We start from the raw sequence: 24,347 nt of genomic DNA, 5'->3' as shown, positions 1-24,347 counted from the left end.
TTGGTTATGGTTACAATTAGGTTAGCTTTTAACCACATATTTTTATTGAACTGGGATGGGGTTCAAATTTATGTCCCCAGAACATTAGTGTGGGTCTCTCGATTACATTACCACCATCACCACCTTCCACATGAATGTGGACTTCATTACAACACACGGTGGATGAGGAAAATAGTATTGATACATCTAAGTGGAAGTGAGGTAGACATTTGGGGGAGAAGGGAACAAATGGTTATAAAAGATTTATATGAGGCAAGGTGTATTGAGAATTGAGGGTCCTATTAATCATGTATTCATATTCCATATTTGATACTTTCAATGGAGCATGAACCTCACCTATGTCATATTAATAACTATCCTTCTGTAAATGTAAAAACACTCTGTCAGAAACACGAGGTCACAATGCCCATTGAACTAGTGTCAACAGTTTACCTCGGTACCAAATGCGTCCTATTATCTGTTATTTTCAAAAATAATGTTTTGTTCTTAAAAGGATTGAAAACTAACCTTCAAATGTAGGTGGGCAAGGAGACAATGGTCATCCAATCATGGAGTAGCTGTCCCATGGCCATTGTCCTAGAGGAGTTAGACAGGTGATTGACATAGCATTGATGGTCAGATATCAAAATGAGGAACATTAACAGGGACAGGAGGGGGAGGAAGGGGCGAGACAATCCAGGGAGATGAGCCTCACCATCTCCTACATTAACTTGAGCGAAAAGCAAACATTGCTGGTGTCAAGATCACCAAAGTTACCAGAAAAGCATGTAGGATCAGTGAGATGTGGGACTGCGCTGCCTCTACTCCTCTGTTCTACAAACAACTCTGGGATTGGTAAAGCAATACATTTCAAGTAATATATTTCCTTTCCTCGCCTAATTAAAGTGCCATACGTAAACTGCTGCTTCTCAGTAGAGTTATAGAGCTGTAGAGTTAAAAACTCGTACAGCACAGAAACAGACCCTTCGGTCCAACTCGTCCATGCCAACCAGCCAAATGCAGACAGTCCCATTTGTCTGCATTTGGCCCATCTCCCTCTAAACCTTTCCTACTTATGTATCTGTCTAAATGTCTGCAATTATACTTGAGAAGGATTCTGTTGGCTGCTGAACCAAAGACCTGAGTTTCTGACTACTACAATGAAGTTTTGGTCAGCGAGATTTACTTTTAAAAATGAAAGGGGAAAATTGTTCCTTTCTTCTGGACTGGACAGAGACAGCTCATGAACTATCAGAAAATTGTTATAAACTTTCAACTGCCTATATTAGATAACTGTGATCACAAACCACTCAAAATCAACAGAAGGAAAGAGACCATAGTAAAGTATCAACACTGATATACGCTGGTCTAATTCTTTGATGTTCATCCTAGTGCAGTTCCATGAAATCCGGCAGTCTATGTATGCATAGCAATGTTCCAAAACTAAATTAATGGTAGGACTTAAATAGAAATCTTATCAGTGGTCTCCACGTCCCATAAATTAATTAGAAAGAAAAAGTGTTGATTTTTTTAAAATGGTGTTGCTTGAAGCCAATATTTTGGATTAGACATTGGAGTAACTCTTTAAATGAGTGTTATTAAATTTTTTATGTCCATTTTATATGGCAGAAAGGGACTTGGTTTAATACTTTTTCTGAAAAATGACATTTCTGGTGCAGCACTTCCTTAGGACTCAATTGAAGCATCAGATTAGATGATAAACTGAAGTCTTTGTGGTGAGGATTGAATCCATCTGTTTCATGTTAACTTTTTCAAGCATGGAATGCTTCACATTTATTACTGATTGCTCAACATAGGCAACTTCCTGCTTCAACAAAGATTCAAAACAAAGATTTAATGATGTGAAACTGATGTAAACATCTGGGAACTTATCAATGTTCAAAATGATGCTATCTGAGCATGCTCTGAGTGTTTGTGTCAATATTTTATTGAATTTCTTGCCCTGGTCGCTTCAAACTCAGGTTTGTGCAAAATCACACACAAATTTAATCATGGATAAAACTTAAACCAGTACTAAATAGAAATAACATGTTTTATTCTTTAGATATGTTGAGTTGTTTACACAGAAAAAAGATCATATGTTTCCAAACTTGACTGGATCAGTCAATCATTATTAATAAGTAAATAGAATAAAAGAAGAAATTAGCCATTTTGAGCCTGTTCCTTTGCACGGAACAGAACCCATGATGAAAATGAAAAGTCTAGTTTGACTCTTAAGACACAAGTCTTAGAAGGTCAAGTTCAAAGATGCCAGCTCCATGAAGGGTATAACCACATAATAGACAGAATTAAATGCGCCCTGCTGAAATGGCATAATGACAGACAGGGTAGGGCTGGAGGAATGACTGACAGTACCCATGCCTGGTTTTGACATTGGGAAGATTATCCCCAGCATCGTGGAGGGAGGAATGTGCCTAATGTGAGAATCTCACTTTCTTTTCTTTTTTTAAATAACCCCCACACTACCAGGTTTCAGGAGATCTGTGAAGACAGTAATTTTGATGCATGCAGCCATCTTTCACTTTCACTCTTGAGCCACACACTTGTTTCATGGTGCCCTAATATGTCCTTCATCCAGCTATCCAACTGGTTTCTTTCCAACCAGCATGTTTACTAAGGAAAGCTCTATACTATGTATCTATGTGTCTATGAAAGACATAACTCCTCCTTTAGACAGACAGTATCCCATTCCTGAATAGACAGTGCCCCATCCTTCCCCTGTTAAACCTCATTTTCCTTTGTTGTCAACACTTTAAGGTAGCCAATAGTTACGTGGACAACTTTCTGTTTGCACTTTACCATAGCCTTCATCCACAGTTACCTAATCTTAGTCATTTGATTTCCATCAGCCTTTAAACTGCAGTCTAGTTTCTTCCATAAGCCATTGGGAGTTCTGAAGAGACATATTGGATTTGAAATGTTAATTCTTTTTTTCTCCATAGATATTGTCAGACTTGCAGAGTTTCTCCAGCACTTACTGTTTATGGTCTTCCTAAGTTGTACTACCGCCCACAGACATAAGTTGCCTTGCTTCCCTTCCCAAAACCTGGAAAGCTTACTCCATAACTTGATATGTGATCACTTAGATCCATGTCAATAGAAGTCAAAGCAGCAAGTATTTGCAAGGAAGAGCGAAGGTTGTCAGGTATATACAATCAGGTATCAGGAATGATGATTTTCTCAACTAACCAGAGCTCATTAAGAAGATTCTCTTAATTCCAGTGAGTCCAATTTTAAATGAGATGCAATTGCAGATAAGCTTAATTTCACTGCCCATCATTCTTCTCACCTACACAGGTACTGAAAAACCCCACCTATTGAGTCATAGAATAGTTGCAGTGCAGAAGGAGGCCATTCAGCCTATCATGTTGGCCTGCTGAAGGCACAATTAATCTGGTGCCACTCCCCAATCTTTACCCCATAGCGTTGCAAATTCTTCCTGTTCAGATGAAGATTTTTTTTTACTTAAATGACCTTGCCTTGACGAAAATTTCCTTTTGTAAAATGGGAGAGATCAACAAGGCAGCTCTTCATGACAGGCTTCTGATCCCCCAGTTGAAAACCAGATAGCAGAGCACTCTCCATTGAATCACTGACTAAACATTCCCAGCAGGTTCAATAACTAGCTATTACAGTCATATGATTTCTATGAAGCCTGGTTAAAATAAACCTCTAACCACAGTGACTTCTGATGACCTTGTTTTTAAAGAAACCGCTCCAGGCCATTTTGGAATAAGTTCACTTTTCATAATCCTTCAAAACTTAGAACCTTTGGGACATATTAAATATTAAGTGCTTTTGCAACACACAGTGGACAAAATCACTGCTTGTTACTTTTTTGGCCCAGATTTTCCAATGTCCAGACAGTCATTATTCCAGCATAGACAGAGTTGCACATAGGCGTCCTGAGAAATTACCATCATAGAAACTCCAAATGATTTATTGGGAAGTTGGAGATTCCACTGTGTCATTCCTCTGTGCCTGAACACCTCCAAAGCTCTCCATTTAAATCAGAATTCAGAGGGTTCTGATGAAATGAAGTAAAATAGTTACTTAGGAAAAGTTAAAATATTAAATACAACAGCATTCACCACTTCCTCAGGCAGCTCATTCCATACACACATCACCCTGTTTGAAAAAGTTGATCCTTAGGTCCCTTCTAAATCTTACCCCTCACCCTAAACCTATGCCCTCTAGGTTTGGAATCTGCTTTCCCAGAAAAAGACCTTGATATTCACCCTATCTATGCCTCTCAAGATTTTATAAACTTCTATCAGGTTATCCCTCAGCTTTCGATGCTCTAGGAAAAATAGCCTCAGCTTATTCAGCCTCTCCCTATACTCAAACCCTCCAAATCTGGCAATATCCTATTCCAGTCTTGGGCAACTGTCTTTGTGGAGTTTTCACATTCTCTCAGTATCTGCGTGGGTTTCCTCTGGGTGCTCTGGTTTCCTCCCACAATCCAAAGATGTGCAGGATAGGTGAATTGGCCATGCTAAATTGCCCGTAATGTTCAGGGATATGTAGGTTAGGTATATTAGTCAGTGGTAAATGTAGAGAGATAGGGTAGGGAAATGGGTTGGTGTGGATTTGTTGGGCCAAATGGTCTGTTGCCACACTGTAGGGATTCTATGAAAAAAAACTTTTCTGAACCCTTTCAAGTTTCACAACATCCTTCCTAGGTTTTGAAAAAGTACTGGTGAGAAAAACGAAGGCTGTATCAGAAAATGTTTATCTGCTTCGATAAGAATCAGCTTTTTTTGCAGTTTGTTAGATAAACATTAAATTTCTATGCAATGGAACATACCAGAATGGTTATCCAAGTGTATTATGTTAGAAATGCAATCGTAGAAAACTGTTGATATTAAATCATTGAGTATTCTAAAGCTGACCATTTTTATTAGAAACACAGGTATGTTGCTTATACTTTTCACATTCCTGAATTGTAGGTCTTTTACGGGTTTTTTTAAAACTCCTAAAGTTTTCCACAGCACACCATTACAGAAGAATTTCACAACCTGCCAAGCTCTCAATGGAAAACATGCAGACTGGCCACATGCCAGGTGTCCTAATACTCATACACTTATTCCAAGATTCCATAGTTTATTGTTATTCTGAAAGACTGGTCACTTAAGAAATTCATTTTTTAAATTACAGTAATATGTAGTAAGACATATAAAAGTACAATATTTTCTGGGAGACTCATGATACAGTCTCACAAACATCAGCCATGTCCGAAACTAGTTAAAGCAAGCTGACCCTAACCTGATGATTGCAGACCTCATCATGAGGCAGTTAGTTAACAGCAGCTGTTTATCACCATTGTGCAAAATAACTGCCAACTTGCAGACCAACTCAGCATTGTTTTTAAGGAGTAAGCTGACACTTACATCATGGAAAGTTTAATTTCCAAAAAATCAAATGGATAGATGGATTTTATGTTGCGTATGAGGAGTTTACTTTCAAATATTTTTATATGGTTACAAAGGCAAAAGAAAAGCATTGCAGTTTCCTTTCAAAAATGTTTTGTTGCTTCTGTTTAAAATGCAAAATTACTGAATAATTGTAAGATAATTTCAAATTCAAAATGATAATAAATTTAATATTTGAAATGTTATTATAGTTTCCTTATGGTGCTTCTTTCAATAGGAAAATATTCTTAATGAGAACAAAAAGTGAAATATTTTCTTGATATATATTGGAATGTGGTAGAAGATAATCTTTTATTCCATATCAACGGCTGGATGTGTTAAATTGATCGAAATATTTTCCAGTTGGAGCATTCACGTAGACCTCATTTTTCAGAAATTTTTCCCTGCAAAGAAAAAAAGCATTTATAATTTTTTTCTATCGTTATGAGATATTTGTCTAATCTACATTCTACCCTTCTTACTCAAAAGGTTAATAGTTTGAGGTGAATACTGTGGTTGGCAATAGATATGATTATTATGTGTTAAACTTGCGTTTTCATTTATATAAAAATAAATTCTGCAAGTGTGAAAATCTGAAACAAACTCTGAAAATGCTGGAGAAACCCATCAAGTCTGGCATCTGTGGAGAAAGAAACAGAATTAATGTTTCGAGTCCGGTTTGATTCTTTTTTAAATATTGTAGCACCAACCAATCAACGAATTTCAGGACAATTAATGGATTTTCAGTGTCAGTTTCTATTTTGTTTATTTATTTATATAGTAGTTTATAAAGTTGTTTAACATCCACTTTTCCCTATTCTTTCATGAAACTTCTCCAGCAGGGTGGAAATCTATTATTCACATAAGGAGGCATGCTTTTACACCGAGGTATTCACCATATTAAACTTCCTCAGCATGATCTATGTCAATAACAGAATTAAGAAAAGTAAACCCTTGTACTTTTTATGACCTTTCATGGGATGTGGGCATGTGGGCATGCTAGGTCAGCATTTATTGCCTATCCCAGTTGGTCTTCAGGAGATGGTAGTGAACTGCCATCTTCAAATGATGCAGTCTTGTTGGTTTAGATGGATCCGCAATGTCATTACGGAGGGAGTTCCTAGGATTTTGACAGTGAAGGAATGGCATCAGGATGGTGAGTGGCATGGAGGGAACCTGAAGGTGGTGAGACTCCCATCTACTTCTCTTGATCTTCTAGATGGTAGTGGTGCTTTCTAAGTAGCCTTGATGGATTTCAAAAGGGCATTTTGTAGATGCTATACACTTTTGCTGCTGAACATTAGTGTGGAGGGAGTGAATACTGTGGATATGGTGCCAATCAAGGGAGTTGTTTAGTCATAGATGCTTCTTGAGTGTTGGAGCTGCACTCATTCCATCACATTTCTGACTTGTGCCTTGAAAATAGGGGACAGGCTTTGGGGAATTGGGAGTTACGTGCTGCAGAATTTCCAGCCTCTGTATTATTCTTGTAGGCAGAGTATTGAAAGCTAGTCCAGTTCAAAGTGTGGTCAATAGTAACCCCCAGTGTTGTCAGAGCCTGTCGCCTTTGCAGTATCCAAAGCCTCCCATCATTTTTTGACACCCTGTGGAAAAAACTATATTGGCTGAAGACTGGCATCTAACATGCTCAGTATCTCTGGAGGGGGTTGAGATGGATCATCCACTTGGCACTTCTGGCTGAAGATTGTCTCAGATGCCTCAGCCTTATCTATTGCACTCACATCCTGAGCTCCCCCAACATTGAAAATGGGGATATTTGTGGAGCTTCCTCCTCCACAAATTGTTTAATTGTTCACTGCCATTCATGGCAGTACTGCTCACTGCTTAGATCTGATCCTATGATTGTGGAATCACTTAGTTCTATCGCTTACTCCATATGCTGTTTGGCACACATGTACTGCAATTTTGTAGCTTCATCAAGTTGACTGATACCTTATTTTTAGGTATACCTAATGCTGTTCCTGGCATGCCCACCTGGCTTGATGGTAGATAATGGAAGACTGAGAGTATACTGAACTACGAGGTTGCAGATTGTGTTGGAATAGAACTTTGCTGCTGCTGCTGGCTCACAGCACTTCATGTTTGCCCATTCTCAAGTTGCAGATCTGTTTGAAGTCCATCCCTTTAAGCATAGTGGTTGTGCCACACCACACAATGGTGGGTATTCTCAATGTGAAGACTGGATTTTTTGTCTCCACAAGAAATGTGCAGTGGTTATTTCTACCAATATTGTCTTGGACAGTTATATCTGTGGCAACCAGACTGGTGAAGATAAGGTCAAGTGTATTTTTTTGTTTTGTTGGTTCCGTTGCCACCTCCTTCAAAATCAGTCTAGCACCTATGCCATTTAGACTTTGGCCAGCTCAGTCTGATGAGATAGTCTTAGTTGTGGATATTGAAGTCCCCCATCCAGGGAATATTCTGTAGCCTTGCCACTCTCAGTGCCAATTCAAGTGGTGTTCAACATGAAGGAGTGGCAGTGCGTGGTGATCAGCATCTGGTTGATTGACTTGGTGCCATGAGACTTCATGTGGTTCAAAGTCAACGTTGAGGACTCCCAGTGTAATTCCCTCTTGACTGTATATCACTATTAGAATCATAGAGATGGACAGTACAGAAACAGACCCTTCAGTCCAACTTGTCCATGCCAATCAGATATCCGAAACCATTCTAGTCCCATTTGCCAGCACTTGGCCCATATCCCTCTAAATCCTTCCTCTTCATATACCTGTCCAAAGTATTCTGCCACCTCTGCTTGGATCGGTATTGTCAGTGGGTCAGAACAGACACAGGGATGGTAATGTTTTTTGGGACATTTTCTTTAAGGTAGGATTCCACAAGTATGATTATGAAGCCTGTTGTTTCACTCAGTGTATATTTTGACACCCAACCCCCAAATATTTATAAGGAGGACTTTGCAGGGTGTACATGACTACATTTGCTGCAGTCATTTCCTGTGCATTGGTCCATGCCAGGTGGTCTGTCAAGTTTTGTTCTTTGGTTTGAGACTTTTTAGTGGTTGATACAACTGAATGACTTGCTAGGCCATTTCAGAGGGCAGTTAAGATTCAACTACATTGCCATGGGTCTGGAGTCACATGCATGCTGGACCAGGTGGGGATGGCAGTTTCCTTCCCTAATGGAGATTAGTAAACCAATTGCATTTTCACGATAAAACAAAGAATTGCAGATGCTGGACATCTGAAATAAAAACAGAAATTGCTCTTGAATTTCAGCAGATTTGGCAACATCTGTGGATAAAAAGCAGACTTAACGTTTAGAATCCAGTGGATGTCTTTCAATGTTCTGAAGAAAGATCACTTGAAACATTATCTCTGATTTTTATACACAGATCTGCTGAATTGTTCAAGCAATTTCTGTTTTGGTTTAGGTTTCTATTATAATGGACAATGATTTCATGGTCATTAGTAGACTTTTAATTCCGCCATATTCAGATTCAATCCCGGGTACCCTGAACATGACCTAGGACTGTGGATTATCGTTCCAGAGGCAATATTATCAGACGATTGCCACCCCCTGGTTTAGGTAGCTAATTGGGTTGTTGACTTATTTATTTCATGATAAATGTCCAAGGCAAATTAAATTTTAAAGATGTCAGAGCATATTTAAAGTTCTTACCGTGCCTTATGATCCCTGCACAGCAGTATGTTTTGGCAGTCCATTTCCTTCCGAAGTTGCCGATTCATTCGCTGCTGCTGTCGTTCAAGAAGCACAGCTGCCCGAGCATCGTTGCTGCGCATCCTTTCCCATTCTGCATTGCGCTGACGCTCTTCTTCCTGTAGTCTCTTTATATAAATAAGAGAGCAACTTTTTCATGACAGTACCTCATTGGCATGCTTAAAACAATTCTTTGAACATCATTGGATCCTCTGACATGGATAATTAACAGGGCTGATCAAAATGAAGGGCAGTCATTAGAACTCCCTCAGTTGGTCTGCTTGTTGGATTTTGAGTTTAATGCGCTAAGACAGGCAGCATTAAATGACAGGTATAAATTATATAAAGTGGACATAAAATCAGATGAGTATTTTGAATGCATAAAAACATACACAAGTTCATTTTAAATAGAGTCTCATTATTATAATTCTAAACTTCTAGATAGAGGATTTTCTCTTGTTTCAACTGCAGTTAGAACAGAACTTGTCATCAACAATCTAGAAATTGTAAATTTTTTGTACTTAGACTCTGATGGGACTGAACATTCAAAAGCCTAAGAAGAATTTAACACAATGGTATAGTTAGTAAGTTTGCAGATGACACCAAAATTAGAGGTGTAGTGGACAATGAAGTAGGTTACCCTACAGTACAACGGGATCTTGATCAGATAGGCAGATGGAGTTTAATTTAGATACAGGGGAACCTCGATTATCCGAACGAGATGGGCGGGCAATATTTCATTTGGATAATCGATCTTTCAGTTAATTGATTAAATGCTTTTCCTCTGGGGTTCGGAGTTTTTAAAGTCTGTTCCCCGTTCAGGAGACTACAGAAGCACACAGCGTGCGAGCCCCTGCCCCCAACCTCATCCAACACCAGCCCCCCCGCACCCCTACTCACCCCCAAACCCTGTCTATTACCTCCCCCGCCCGCACCCATCCAACCCTGCCCCCGGCCATCTCCATCCAATACTGCCCCCCGATCCCTGTTCAACACTGCCCCCACCCTCGCCCCATCCCCATCCAACACCTCCCCCGCCCCTCAACCCCATCCAATAACACTCCTGCTCCCAATTTCTCAAAACCTCCTCCCCCCCACGCGCACCCTGGCTTCCCCCCTCCAGCACCTTTCCCCACTCCTCGGCACCACCACCCACTCCCAACCTGTCCAAAACCTCCCCCATCTGCACCTGTCCAATACCGCCCCCGCCACATCCCTGCCCAACACTGAACCCCGCCTGCGCCTCCATCCCCATACAATACTGCCCCCACACCCCCACCCGCTCCCCCCATCCCTGTCCAACACTACCCCTGCCCCCTCTCCAGGCCAGCCAGACTGGAGACCAACAATAAGACTGCTGCTGCAGCTGCCTTTGTGGAGTAAGTGTCCAAATAGTGTGCACACACACACACACTTAGGTTCCTCTGTAAATGTGAGGTGCTGCACTTTAGAAAAGCAAATGAGAGCAGGACTTATATGCTTAATGGTAGGGTCCTGGGGAGTGTTGCTGAACAATTGGAGTGCAGGTTCATAGCTCCTTGACAGTAGAGTCACAGATAAATAGGATAATGAAGAAGCTGTTAGGCATGCATTCCTTTATTGGTCAGAGCATTGAGTATCAGAGTTGGAAGGTCATGTTGTGGCTATACAGGTCATTGGTTAGGCCACTTTTGGAATTTTACATGCAATATTCTTGTCTCCTTCCTATTAGAAGGATGTTGTGAAACTTAAAAGGATACAACAAAGTATTTACAAGGATTAGAGGGTTAGAGGGTTTGGGCTATAGGGAGAGGCTGAATAAGTTGAGGCAGTTTTCCCTGGAGGTTTATCAAATCATGAAGGGCATGGATAGGATAAATAGACAAAGTCTTTTCCCTGGGGTGGGAGAGTGCAGAACCAGAGGGCATAGGTTTTGGGTGAGAGGGGAACAATTTAAAAGGGACCTAAGGGGCAACATTACAGCATTTAACAGGCACCTGGATGGGTATATGGCAGCATGGTGGCACAGTGGTTAGCACTGCTGCCTCACAGCGCCAGAGACCTGGGTTCAATTCCCACCTCAGGCAACTATCTGTGTGGAATTTGCACATTCTCTCTGTGTCTGTGTGGGTTTCCTCCCACAGTCTAAAAATGTGCAGATTAGGTGAATTGGCCATGCAAAATTGCCCGTAGTGTTAGGTGAAGGGGTAAATGTATGGGAGTGGGTCTGGGTGGGTTGTTCTTCGGAGGGTCGGTGTGGACTTGTTGGGCCAAAGGGCCTGTTTCCACACTGTAAGTAATCTAATCATCATGAATAAGAAGGGTTTAGAAGGATATGAGCCAAGTGCTGGCAAATGGGACTAGAATGTTTTTTTTAGATATCTGGTTGGAACAAACCGTCTGTTTCTGAGCTGTATATTTCTATGACACTAAGTATTTAACACAAGTGTTGCTGGCCAAATCAGCATTTATTATCATTCCTAATTGTCCTTGATAGGGTGATGGTAAGACATCTCCTTGAACCACTGTACTTTATGTAGGTACACATGTAGTGCTGTTATGAAAAGAGTTTCAGGCTTTTGTCCAAGGAATATTGAAGCGGTGGTATATCATTTCAACTAGGAAAAAGTGAGGACTGCAGATGCTGGAGACCAGAGTTGAAAAATGTGGTACTGGAAAAACACAGCAGGCCAAGCAGCACCCGAGGAGCAGGAGAATTGACGTTTCGGGCATAAGCCCTTCTTCAGGAATGAGGCTGGTGTGCCAAGCAGGTTGAGATAAAAGGTAGGGTGGAGGGAATTTGGGGGAGTGGTACTGCGAATACGATAGATGGAAGGAGGTGAGGGTGAGGGTGAGGGTGATAGGCCAGAGAGGGGGTGGGGGCGGAGAGGTCAGGAAGAAGATTGCAGGTCAAGAGGGTGGTGTTGAATCCGGGAGTTGGGACTGTGATAAGGTGGGGGGAGGGGAAATGAGGAAGCTGGAGAAATCTGCATTCATCCCGTGTGGTTGGAGGGTTCCTAGGTGGAAGATGAGGCGCTCTTCCTCCAGGCGTCGTGTGGCCAGGGTCTGGCGGTGGAGGAGGCCAAGGACCTGCATGTCCTTGGCGGAATGGGAGGGGGAGTTAAAGTGTTCAGCCATGGGGCGGTTGAGTTGGTTGGTGCGGGTGTCCCAGAGGTGTTCCCTGAAACGTTCCACAAGTAGGCAGTCTGTCTCCCCAATGTAGAGGAGACCACATCGGGTGCAGCGGATACAGTAAATGATGTGTGTGGAGGTGCAGGTGAATTTGCGACGGATATGGAAGATCCAAAGGGGCCTTGGAGGAAGGTGAGGGGGGAGGTGTGGGTGCAAGTTTTGCCCTTGTTGCAGTTGTAGGGGAAGGTGCCGGGAGTGGAGGTTGGGTTGGTGGGGGGGTGTGGCCTCGATGAGGGAGTCGCGGAGGGAGTGGTCTCTCCAGAACGCTGATAGGGGTGGGGAGGGAAATATATCCCTGGTGGTGGGGTCTATTTGGAGGTGGCAGAAATGACGGAGGATGATACAATGTATCTGGAAGTTGGTGGTGTGGAAGGCGAGGACCAGTGGGGTTCTGTCCTGGTAGCATTTGGAGGGCCAGGGTTCAAGGATGGAGGTGCAGGAAGTGGAGGAGATGCAGTGGAGAGCATCATCGACCACGTCAAAGGGGAAATTGCGGTCTTTGAAGGAGGAGGCCATTTGGGTTGTTCAGTAGTGGAATCGGTCCTCCTGGGAGCAGATGCGGCGGAGGCGAAGGAATTGGGAATATGGGATGGCGTTTTTACAGGGGACAGGGTGGGAGGAGGTGTAATCTAGGTAGCTGTGCGAGTCAGTGGGTTTGTAGTAAATGTCTGTGTTTAGTCGGTCGCCCTAGATAGAAATGGAGAGGTCTAGGAAAGGGAGGGAGGAGTCTGAACGGTCCAGGTAAATTTGAGGTCGGGTGGAAGGTGGTAGTAAAGTGGATGAACTGTTCAACCTCTTCATGGGAGCACGAGGTAGTGCCAATACAATCATCAATGTAGCGGAGGAAAAGGTGGGGGGTGGTGCCAGTGTAGTTGCGGAAGATGGACTTTTCCACATATTCGACGAAGAGGCAGGAAAAGCTGGGGCCCATGCGGGTGCCCATGGCAACTCCTTTAGTTTGGAGGAAGTGGGAGGATTGGAAGGAAAAGTTGTTAAGAGTGATGACCAGTTCAGTCAGTCGGAGGAGGGTGTCAGTGGAAGGGTACTAGTTGGGTCGGCGGGAGACGAAGAAGCGGAGGGCTTGGAGGCCTTCGTGATGGGAGATGGAAGTGTAGCCTTCGTGATGGGGGATGGAAGTGTATTCAAGTTAAGATGTTATGTGATTGAACAGAATTTGCAGATATGCAGAAGAGAAACAAAACACCTATTGCAATAATTGTCCCAATCAGACACATTGTAACTGGACACCATGCTGCCAATTCTTTCCATTCAATAGCAGTCATGCAATCTCTTGGGGAAGGAAAGAAAGACAAAAAAAAATCCAAGTTCAATTAAGAAAAAAATGATCACAAATTCTCAGAATCCCTGGGGCAATCAAAACAAGTCTCAAGACATAATAATGACTTAACTATTCAAGGGCTGAAGAAGGGCTTAGGCCCGAAACGTCGATTCTCCTGCTCCTTGGATGCTGCCTGACCTGCTGCGCTTTTCCAGCAACACATTTTTCAGCTCTTAACTATTCAAGATCTACCATGTTTAGGGTATTGCAATGTCAACTTTCTGCAAGAACTTCTTCAGTTCTTTGCCAGTTTACTTAGTTGAAATATGGAAATCTAGTCAAAGTCTCAACGATTCAATAGGTGCTATATGATAGCATACAGTCTATTAATTTTAAATCATCTAATTTAATACTGGAAACCTTTCAAGGATATCTGGTTGAGGCAAATTCAGGACCCCAACATAGCATGAACAGAGCCATTTGAATTGAACTTAACATTTTATCTAAAGAGATAAAAGCCAGTCACAAGAAACTGGCATCTCCTCTTTCAATTTTCATGTGCCTGATAAGGAGTATACTTTAGACATGAAAGGTTGCCTGCAGATTATCCAGTTTGTAAGAAACCAACATAGCTAGATGTGGGAATAAACAAAGGAGCAGTATTTTGGTAGCATTTTGTTTTGACCAGCAGAAGAGAGAAAGCTACTCGTATTGGCAACAGCAAGGATTGGATCTCTCTCTCTCGTACCTTCATCATCGCATTAAAAAGTGCCCAAAGAAAATGTAAACTGGAGAAAAACCTATTTACTGTAAACTCAAAGTTATCCACAGATTTCATTAATACTGAGAATACAAGGCAATCATTAAAGCAACTGTGTCACAGAACATTTAAACTGCATAGCCTCCCATCTGGATCACACTCTCTCTCCATTTCAAATGTTATCCTTGCATTTGCCCATATGTTTGGTGTCATGTTTTATTATTTTTTTGTAAAGTTAGTAAGTGTGATTGTTGCATGAGAACAAATAAAAATCCTACCCACTCAAAGAAAAAAAATCAAGGACATGTTGCAGTCTAGCACCATCTTCAGAGAGAGAAACAGAGCTAAACTACATTAATAAATGTAAAAGAAGATTCCACAGAATTCTGCTAAAAATGGAAAATGAGAATAAATTTATAGGGCTGAATTTTCCAAGCCCCTGAACAACACAGTGAGTCAGCTGAGAAAGTATGGTAGAATTGGAAAAATGAAATGAACGTTGAAAAAATAGTGCAAATTTCCACCCAAGGTTTAAACAGCAAGACAAGAGTTTTGTTAGAGAGGCAATTATCAACAGCTGTGCTTGCATGTGATAGTGCTCTGGAAATCCAGCCCCATTAATACCAGAGTCATAACAAAGGTTAAAGACTTTGAATTCCATAATTTACCCATTCTTTAGACCCAGGTGGAAGAAAGCATGGACCAGGTTTCTGTACTTAGATTTACTAGTTTTACCAGTAAATTATTTCTACTATTGACAAACGATTATGAACTGTTGATATATGATTCTATTAGTTAAAACACTAATTTGACTTTTAAAATACCTGCTCTACACAGATATATGCACACAGAGACAGAAGTAGACAAACACAAAATAGAAAAGGGGTTTTATGGGTAGTGGCAAAGATTGAGAAGATAGTTCAGTGGTCCCTTTACAGTGGATTTGCTCAGATGATACTTCTGTTGATCAGAATCCTGGAAGTAAACTGGCTATCTCCAGGTATGAGATGCTGTTTACTGCAGAGCTGGAACACAGCTCCTTTCCTCCCAGAGGTGCAATAGCTTCTGCTCTGATCATTTACATCGTCAAACTGTTCAGCTACCTGGAAGACAGTTTCCATGAGCTGAATTATTCCAGTCCTGAATGAGGGGGTGGCACTGTGGCTCAGTGGTTAGCCCTACTGCCAGGGACCTGAGTTTGATTCCATCCTTGGGTGATTGTCTACATGCAGTTTGCATACTCTGCCCATGTCTGCATTCCTCCAGGAGTTCCTGTTTCCTCTGACAGTCCAAAAGATGTGCAGGTTCAGTGGGTTTGCCATGCCATTTTGCCCATAGTGTTTAGAGATGTACAGGCTAGGTGGATTAGACAGGGGATTTGTAGGGTTACAGGGATAGAGTGGGAGGGTGGATCTAGGTGGGATTCTCTTTGGAGGGTCAGTGTGGACTCAATGGGCTAAATGGCCTACATCCACACTGTAAGGATTCTATGATTTTATGATATGGGTAATGGTGAGCCAATTAGGAAAATATGGCAAACCAAAAAAAATCTCAACGTTGAGAAAGAAGGTATAATTTTTCACATATGGTATTAATAGCCAGAGATTAACTCAAAACAAATGCAGAAAATTCTGGAGAAACTCAGCAGGTCTCATAGTATAGGTCTCTTGCCAAAGATGCTCAAAATTCAACATATTCTGTACTTCTGCCTGTGTGTAGCAATTAAATGAAATTTCAACTGGAAATTTTCATATTTATCCAACAGATTTTATAACTCCAATGGTAATGTTATCAATTCAGCTGACTCATCTAATTCATTATCATCTGCATACTTGGACTGCTTTGCATTGATTTTCTGAGAATAGGTTTTATATATGGAGATTAGGAAGATTAGGCACCAGAGGCATCTTATTCAATACTTCCAACAAATAACCAACATAACTAGATTGTGCCATGAACAGATTGTAAATTTTAAAACAAATCTGTCTCCCTATTCTCACTACTGGTCTATAAACAGATCACAATTTAATTTATTCATCGTGTTTAAACATGGAGGGACATTATTTCACACACTTTTTCTGTTTGTGGGCTCTGCGACAACACTGTAGTCAAGTTAAAAACCAGAAGAAGGGTTTATTTCACGCACTTCTATCTGTGATAGGAGTGCAGGTTTGGGGGGGAGTATTGTTTCACAAGAAGCACACATACAAATATATATGCAGGATAATACAGAACAAAGGTACAGGAACTAAATCTCAAATGTTTCTGATGTGAAGACTATGTTTTTTTTTGCCTTTTAAAACTGTGGACTGCAATGATATAGAACTTTTCAAAATAACATGGATTTACCAGGATGGATCAATAGACAATTTTCTGATTCAGTACATGGATGTACGTACTAGAGAAGGTGCAAAATGTGACCTACTCTTGGGAAATAAGGCAGGGCAGGTGACTGAGGTGTCAGTGGGGGAGCACTTTGGGGCCAGAGACCATAATTCTATTAGTTTTAAAATGGTGATGGAAAAGGATAGATCAGATCTAAAAGTTGAAGTTCTAAATTGGAGAAAGGCCAATTTTGATGGTATTAGGCAACAATCCCTCCAACAGCTTGACCACCACCGAGGTCAGGCTCACTGGTCTATAGTTCCCTGGCTTGTCTTTACCGCCCTTCTTAAACAGTGGCACCACGTTTGCCAACCTCCAGTCTTCCAGCATCTCACCCGTTACTATCGATGATACAAATATCTCAGCAAGAGGCCCAGCAATCACTTCTCTAGCTTCCCACAGAGTTCTTGGGTACACCTGATCAGTTCCTGGGGATTTATCCACTTTTAAAGTATATGAATAGGAAGGGTTTGGAGGGATATGGGCCGGGTGCTGGCATGTCAGACTAGATTGGGTTGGGATATCTGGTCGGCATGGACGGGTTGGACCGATAGGTCTGTTTCCATGCTGTACATCTCTATGATTCTCTGACTCTAGTTTCACAGCAAGGAATTTGATTCCTATTGTCAACTCTGTTTCTGTGGCTGTGGTTCCTACAATGTGCAGAAGACCAAGACCTGAGAAATTGATTATAAATGAAGCTGATGAATTCTCAGCCAACTGAGCAGGTTGAACAGGAAGCAAGTTACAGAGACACAGAGAGATAGAAAGGCACAGATGTGTGTGCAGCTATTCTCCCTGTTGCCTGTAGAAGTTGCCTGTTCTCTGCATTAAAAAAAACTAAATTTAAACTTGGAAAAAAAAACTGATATCTTTCTTGCAGCGGTTCATGTGAACTATGACATTTGAATTGAAAAAATCAGAGACATTTTTCAAGTGAATCAGTCTCTCTGTAAATCTTATAAATCAGTGGAAGCTTCCCAAGAAAGATAACTGAACACCAAGGACCTGACTGCCAAAGAAGGATCATCTCAACATTGGAACCAGGAAGCAAAGACCACTGAACTGACTTTCCAGTTTTCAACCTCCACCATAATCAATTTTCCCCATTTGTTTGTGTGTGTGGATAAGCAGGACTTTATAAGGGAATTTGAGTTCTAGTTAGTAGTATTTATACCATTCTTAACTCTTAAAAAAGACTGAAAACTCTAATTTAGAAAAGGTCATTGTAATTTCCCCAATAGATAAAGCTCCTACTGACAGCAGTTATTCTTAAAATAGATCTACATATTGGTGATGCACTTTTTTAAAAAAATCAGTTTTGGGGAGATCAGATTTAAAATTTGATGTTACAGATTATTCTCAGAATATAGATGAATGTAATCTGAGGCATTTTTTATCCATTTCTAAAATAATGCCTACTGTTGAAAAAATACACATTATGTTGAAGCATGTTGATTTTTCCATTAAATTGATATTTGGGTGACTTGTAAGTTATCCTGATGAGTGCAAGATGAAAATCTTCAAAAAAGTGCCTTTTTTCAGCAATACTCAACTCTGTACTATAAAATGACTATTATGTATATTGTCATCTTTTGTATACAGGGAGTCAGAGATTGTTTATTGAAATAAATGTTTGTGTACATCATGACCAGTATCTGGTGTTAACTTAAAACATAACAATATTTCTCAGTGTATTTTAAATTACAGAGGTTCTAATTGCTCAGAGGGCAAACACTACATAGTGTATCACTAATCTATGTACACAAAGCAGACATTAATTCCCAATTTTGTCTAAAATGGCTATAAAAATAAGGAAAAATTCTAAGTATGAGGATTGCTCTTTGTGGGCCAAGATTAGGGAAGGTGAAAAAAATTAGACTCCCCATTATTGACCATCATCCTATAATTGCTGTAAAGTATGCTTGTGTAGGTATGAGAATTCACTCAATGCCCATTATTACTCACCATGTATTGTGTATGAAGAGTGTAAAAGGTAGTGAATAATTCCAATTTCATCAGAGCTAGATAAAATATAAATATGGCAAATGGTGGGGAAATGTGCAAAATTAAAGACCACTGATACTAATACCTTTTTTTCCTGGACCTGTTGCTTCTGTTTGTGAGTAACATCATCTATCTGGTCTGGTGTCATTCCTTTCCAGCGATGTACAATGACTCGATTTGGTCCAAAAGCACTAAATGCCTGTTTTGGGTCTTCTGTTAAGAAATCACTGTGCATTTGGTTTAGAATGTCAATTGCATTATCTTCTTGCTCTTGGAGTTTTTCAAGTTTACGTCTTGTAGCAGATTCAGTTGCCTAAACCACAAAGATAAAAAAACTTCCTATTTATTGCCTTTTTGCGAAAAACAATAGAATCAAGGAGAAAAATATCATTTATTTTGTTGACCTGTTGAACTTAATGGAAGTATTTTTTAACTTTTCTCAGTTTGTCATGGAAGATGTCAAATTAGTTTGCCCTTACGTAAAAGGTAAATGTGCAAAGCTGCGCAGATGCTCGAGATTATATATTTTATTCAGTCTTGCTGAAATTGCAGAAACAATTTAGGACTAACGGACTAAGCAAGGTATGGATCACCACATGCAGCAGCAAAAGCAAAAGTGGTGATTTAAAGGGGAATATTTCTGTTTTGGGCGGCACGGTGGCACAGTGGTTAGCACTGCTGCCTCACAGCGCCTGTAGATCTGGGTTCAATTCCCGACTCAGGCGACTGACTGTGTGGAGTTTGCACGTTCTCCCCGTGTCTGCGTGGGTTTCCTCCGGGTACTCCGGTTTCCTCCCACAGTCACAAAGATGTGCGGGTCAGGTGAATTGGCCAAGCTAAATTGCCCGTAGCGTTAGGTAAGGGGTAAATGTAGGGGTATGGGTGGGTTGCGCTTCGGCGGGTCGGTGTGGACTTGTTGGGCCGAAGGGCCTGTTTCCACACTGTAAGTCTAATCTAATCTAAAAAAAAACAAGTGTAAGGTTTTATATATATATAGATATTACCACTTACCATAACTAACCATTCTTGATAAAATAAGTACTTAAAGAAAGAAATAGAAAGTTGAGAAGGTCAGGGGAGGTAGGGGGCAGGACACTTTGATATGAGAGGGTGTAGAATTACAGAACAACAAAGAGCAAGGTGTGATTTGTTTTTACATGGACTTGTTGGTGCTAAAATGAAAGTATAAATAAGAGCATATAATGTAGTTATGGCCAATGGTGAAAGAATAGTTTGAATGTACAAGAAAAATGCTATAACACTAAGATGCTTTTAGAGATCTCCCCTGTATGCATACTTGTACTGATAAATAAACTGCAGCTTGATTCAATTTTCAAGTGTCTTTGGATAATGCACATCAATTAGCGCTGTGAGAAAGGTAATCCACAGACAACTGAGGGACCAGTTCTTTGTAGGCACCAGAGAGGTGTGTATCTTTATTTTACCACTGGTGATCATATAATAAAGTTGGCAGAGACCTGAAACTGAGAGTAACTAGAAGGTGAGGAAGCAGGAACTGCACAACTAGCCATGCACTGCCAAAAATATATGTCAGAATCATTCCAAAGTGACAAACCAGATAGATCTGTCCCAGAAGACAGGCAGGTCTGAGCCACTGGGCTGCAGCCCAATGGCAACACACTCCATAATCATGCCAGAGAACCATAAGTGGGGACCAGAAAAGTATAACCAGATTCATGGCAAATACATCTAAGAAACTAACGAAGAAAATGAGAAAGAAAGAATGAATTGGATGCAGACGACAACCTGGCTAAACAAAAAGGACAGTGGGAGACTCAGAGGATGAAAAGAGTGTCTTTAAAGTAATTAGCAGCTACTTAATATTTATAAATGTATAGAAAAGACAGAGTAAAAAGAGACAAGATGAAGTAAACACAACACAGGCACTAGAACTGTGTCTTGTATCCTCAGACATTGCCTGGAAGCTGCTGAGTACAGCAGACAATTTAATAATCAGGAGATGCTGTCAGATTATGAAGTTGTGACTCCATCGGCACTGCCCTCCCCAAAGTAAGAGGATAGATGGTGATGGTCCACAAGAGCACGTTACTGAGGCACAGTGTAATACCCAGGAAAAAGTGATCTGCAGATGCTGGAGATCAGAGCTGAAAATGTGTTGCTGGAAAAGCGCAGCAGGTCAGGCATCATCCAAGGAACAGGAAATTCGACGTTTCGGGCATAAGCCCTTCATTTCCTGATGAAGGGCTTATGCCCGAAACATCGAATTTCCTGTTCCTTGGATGCTGCCTGACCTGCTGCGCTTTTCCAGCAACACATTTTCAACAGTGTAATACCCAGCCACTAATGCAGTATGTCCTCTTTCCCCAGCCGAGAAACAAATGCTGATGGGAGCATTGTCCTGACCCAAATAAATCATACAAATATTGATTTTTGGAATAAAGTTAAAGAAGTACAGTGGTGACCCCGGAATCCGAACACCCCTATTCTATGAACAACTTGGAATCTGAAAAATTATTTTGAGAAAATTTTGCCCTAAAATCCGAGCACATTTTCAGAATCCGAACACCACGTACCGTTCAGGTTGCACATTGTTCAGTTTGTCTCGTGTAGTAGTCGTGAAAGCATCTCTACTGTGTCCATCACTAGTTTACCTCGTGTTTTCACCTTGATTTGTGCTGTTTTTTTTAAATTATCACCCTTGTGCATCAATCATGGCACCCAAGAAGAGCAGTGAAGCAAATAAGTGCATTCATCATTCGCACTCCTCAGTAAGGTAAATGAAGTTATTTTCATGTTAGTACATTTATTTCTTGCTTTTATTACTATTACTTGATATTTAGGTCATTTACTCATCTTATTTTACCTTAACCACGTGTATTTGCAGTTAAAAGTGTCTTGAAAATGTGTTTTTTTTGGTCCAGAAACGGATTAATTCACTTTCCATTATATCTTATGGGGAAAATAGTTTCGGAATCCAAACTTTTTGCAATCCGAATAGCCTCCTGGAACGAATTAAATTCGCATTCCGAGGCACCACTGTAAACAGAAATTTGACAGATTCAAGAAAGAGGCACGATGGAGATTGGGAGGGTCTTAGTCTTAACTGGTCTGCTGTAGTAGCAAAAACCCATTACAATGGTAAAATTGTCTGCAATCATGCTCCTAAATATGTTGGAAGGAGAGATTCAATCTGGACTTCAAAAGTTCCTAGAAATGGGATTGCTGGTTGTGGTGAACTACAGTGAGATATTGCAATGGACAACTGAAATAGATACAAGGCACAAAGAGGGAATGCACATTGAAAGAAGGTAGCCATGATAATGAGCATGGGTGCCTCTGTAACTATAAACAACTGAATTAAAATTCTCTCCAAAAAGTGATGCCATATAGTTATATCAAACGTAAGTGAGAAATCCTTTCCACCATAGGAAAGCAAGATCATTCTAGTGGAAACAGAAGATTTTATGTTCCCAACACATTGGGAACTAATAGACAAACATACAAAATAGGAAAATTAGTAGACCACTTGGCCCTCAAGCCTTCTTCACCTAACTTTTTCCTGGGTATTACCCTGTGCCTCAGTAATGTGCTCTTGTGGACCATCACCATCTATCCTCTTACTTTGGGGAGGGCAGTGCCGACGGAGTCACAAATTCATAATCTGACAGCATCTCCTGATTATTAAATTGTCTGCTGTACTCAGCAGCTTCCAATAAGATCATGACTGATTCATTTCTGTTTTCAAATCTATCATTTTATCAGTAAACTGATAAGACTCCAGAAGTTGCTCCACAACTGCATACTCTGACAACTGGGAGGATTAATAGTTCCAAAGCAAGATAGATAATTTGGCTGAACAAAAACGGTGACAGAATTCACAGGTACCCTGGGGATTCAATAACACCTTCGATGGTAGGCACAACTTTTAACAGTATCACAGAAGTAGACTGGAGAGACTCCAGACCTGGTAATGACCTATCAACTGGTTTCCAATGTATGGGCAAAAGATAAACAAGATTATGGGCAAGTGGATATGAAATAAATAAGCAGAATAAGGGGCCTGAAATAACTTCATAGAGGGCAGTATCCCATCAACAAGTCATTCTTTATTTACTCATGGAAAGTCCTTGACACTGATCCAGCTTCCTCAGAGCCAACTCTGAGTAAACAGAACCTCTGACACTGTGTTTATATGTGTCAGCCTGGGCTCCCTAATTGGACCAGGTTAATAACCCCAATCAGGGAATTGGCCTCCTTACAACAACTGCAGGGCCAGTGCCCAATTAGAAATATTCAAAAAAAGACAAAGCCCAATATAGTCATGATAATTATACAGTAGTTGAGAGAGAACGAATATGGTCAAACCAAACAACTCAATCATTAACCCCCCATGTGGCAAGTTAAGAAAAACTGGGTGGTCATGCAACTTAACAATCAATTAAACTGCATTAAATAAGATAACCTATAGGAAATAACCAATTGTAGCTAATTCCATGACAATATTAAAAACAAACAAAAAAAGAAGAAAAAAATAAACAACAGTGTTACACAGAATTTTAAAAAAGAAAAAAAACCAGGAGATTTCCCCTTCACTGTTTTGATCAAATAAAAGAAGAAATTCCATAACAATATTCAATAGCCTTAAGACAGAATATTGAATATTCAGCATCCTGGACATAACTAATGGGATTCTGGTTGATTAACACACACAGAATTCCCAAGAGAAGTTTGAATTTGTTGTTGAAAATTTACAGTACACTTTGACATGGTTCTATAAGATTCCAGAAGAGTCAGCAATACTTCACTGCATAATAAATTTGGTCTTAAAACACCTAGACCTAACTTAGAATGACAACATCTTAATACAATATATAGATGACCTCCTTATAGATTCCATGACATCGATAGAACATATCAGAGTGGTGCCTGCTGTACTGGAGAGTGTTAGGTACCTGGAACATGCTGCTGGGTGAGGTGGCATAAGCAGATATAATTGCAATGTTTAAGAGACATTTAGTCAGACGCATGAACAGTCAAAGGATAGAGGGATATGGACCATGTGCAGGCAAGATAGGATTTGTAGTCATCTAGTTGGACCTCAGAATATGAGTTCCCTTGTTGGGGCTGTTAATCTGGTCCAATTAGGGAACTCAGGCTGACAGATGAACTCTGTCCTCTCAGGAAATGGAAAAAAGTCTGATTCTATCAGCCAACAATGGTTTGAAGCAACAAACACTGTATGCAACCACGTTCATGTGATAATGGCAGGAAATCCAACCCAGGGAGAGTGCAAAGAGCCATTCAGCCTCTTGTTGAACAGGGTAGCAGCTACACAATTGTGGCTGATTGCCTGTTCAGCCCTCACCTCCAGCTGTTCAGAGATCAATTGTTCTCATGTTGTAGAATCTACTCAGTGACAAAAGCCCTCTCCAGCTCTCTGGGAGATAGAATTCCAAATATATCACTGCCCAAACCTTGGAGTGATGGTGTTTCCCATCTTCCCAGTCTGAGATGGCATTCCCATTCCTCCAGACTGGGACTCCACCCGTCCCCAGTTTTCCAGTCTCCAGTCTGGGAGAACACAATACACAAGATTGGAGGAGGTATTCGTTACATCTAATGTGGCCCAGTCTATATTGGAGAAATTAAACAC

General features: G+C 40.7%; 1 protein-coding gene across 1 annotated transcript in view; it reads right to left on the bottom strand.

Annotated features, from left to right (window-relative positions):
• Window positions 1-5,627: 5,627 nt before the first annotated feature.
• ribc2 (RIB43A domain with coiled-coils 2) overlaps window positions 5,628-24,347 on the bottom strand; it is a 60,250-nt gene continuing 41,530 nt past the window's right edge. The window contains exons 5-7 of the mRNA XM_060839435.1: window positions 18,798-19,025; window positions 9,072-9,238; window positions 5,628-5,815 (exon numbers count right to left, since the gene is read on the bottom strand). Coding sequence (XP_060695418.1) covers window positions 5,734-5,815; window positions 9,072-9,238; window positions 18,798-19,025 — 477 coding nt within the window. The 3' untranslated portion in view covers window positions 5,628-5,733. The remainder of the gene's footprint in view (window positions 5,816-9,071; window positions 9,239-18,797; window positions 19,026-24,347) is intronic.

Source organism: Hemiscyllium ocellatum, chromosome 19 (assembly GCF_020745735.1).
Source record: "Hemiscyllium ocellatum isolate sHemOce1 chromosome 19, sHemOce1.pat.X.cur, whole genome shotgun sequence".
NCBI classification, from domain to species: domain Eukaryota; kingdom Metazoa; phylum Chordata; class Chondrichthyes; order Orectolobiformes; family Hemiscylliidae; genus Hemiscyllium; species Hemiscyllium ocellatum.
The sequence above is the reverse complement of the archived record's forward strand: the minus strand, read 5'-3'. Positions and strand labels throughout refer to the sequence as shown.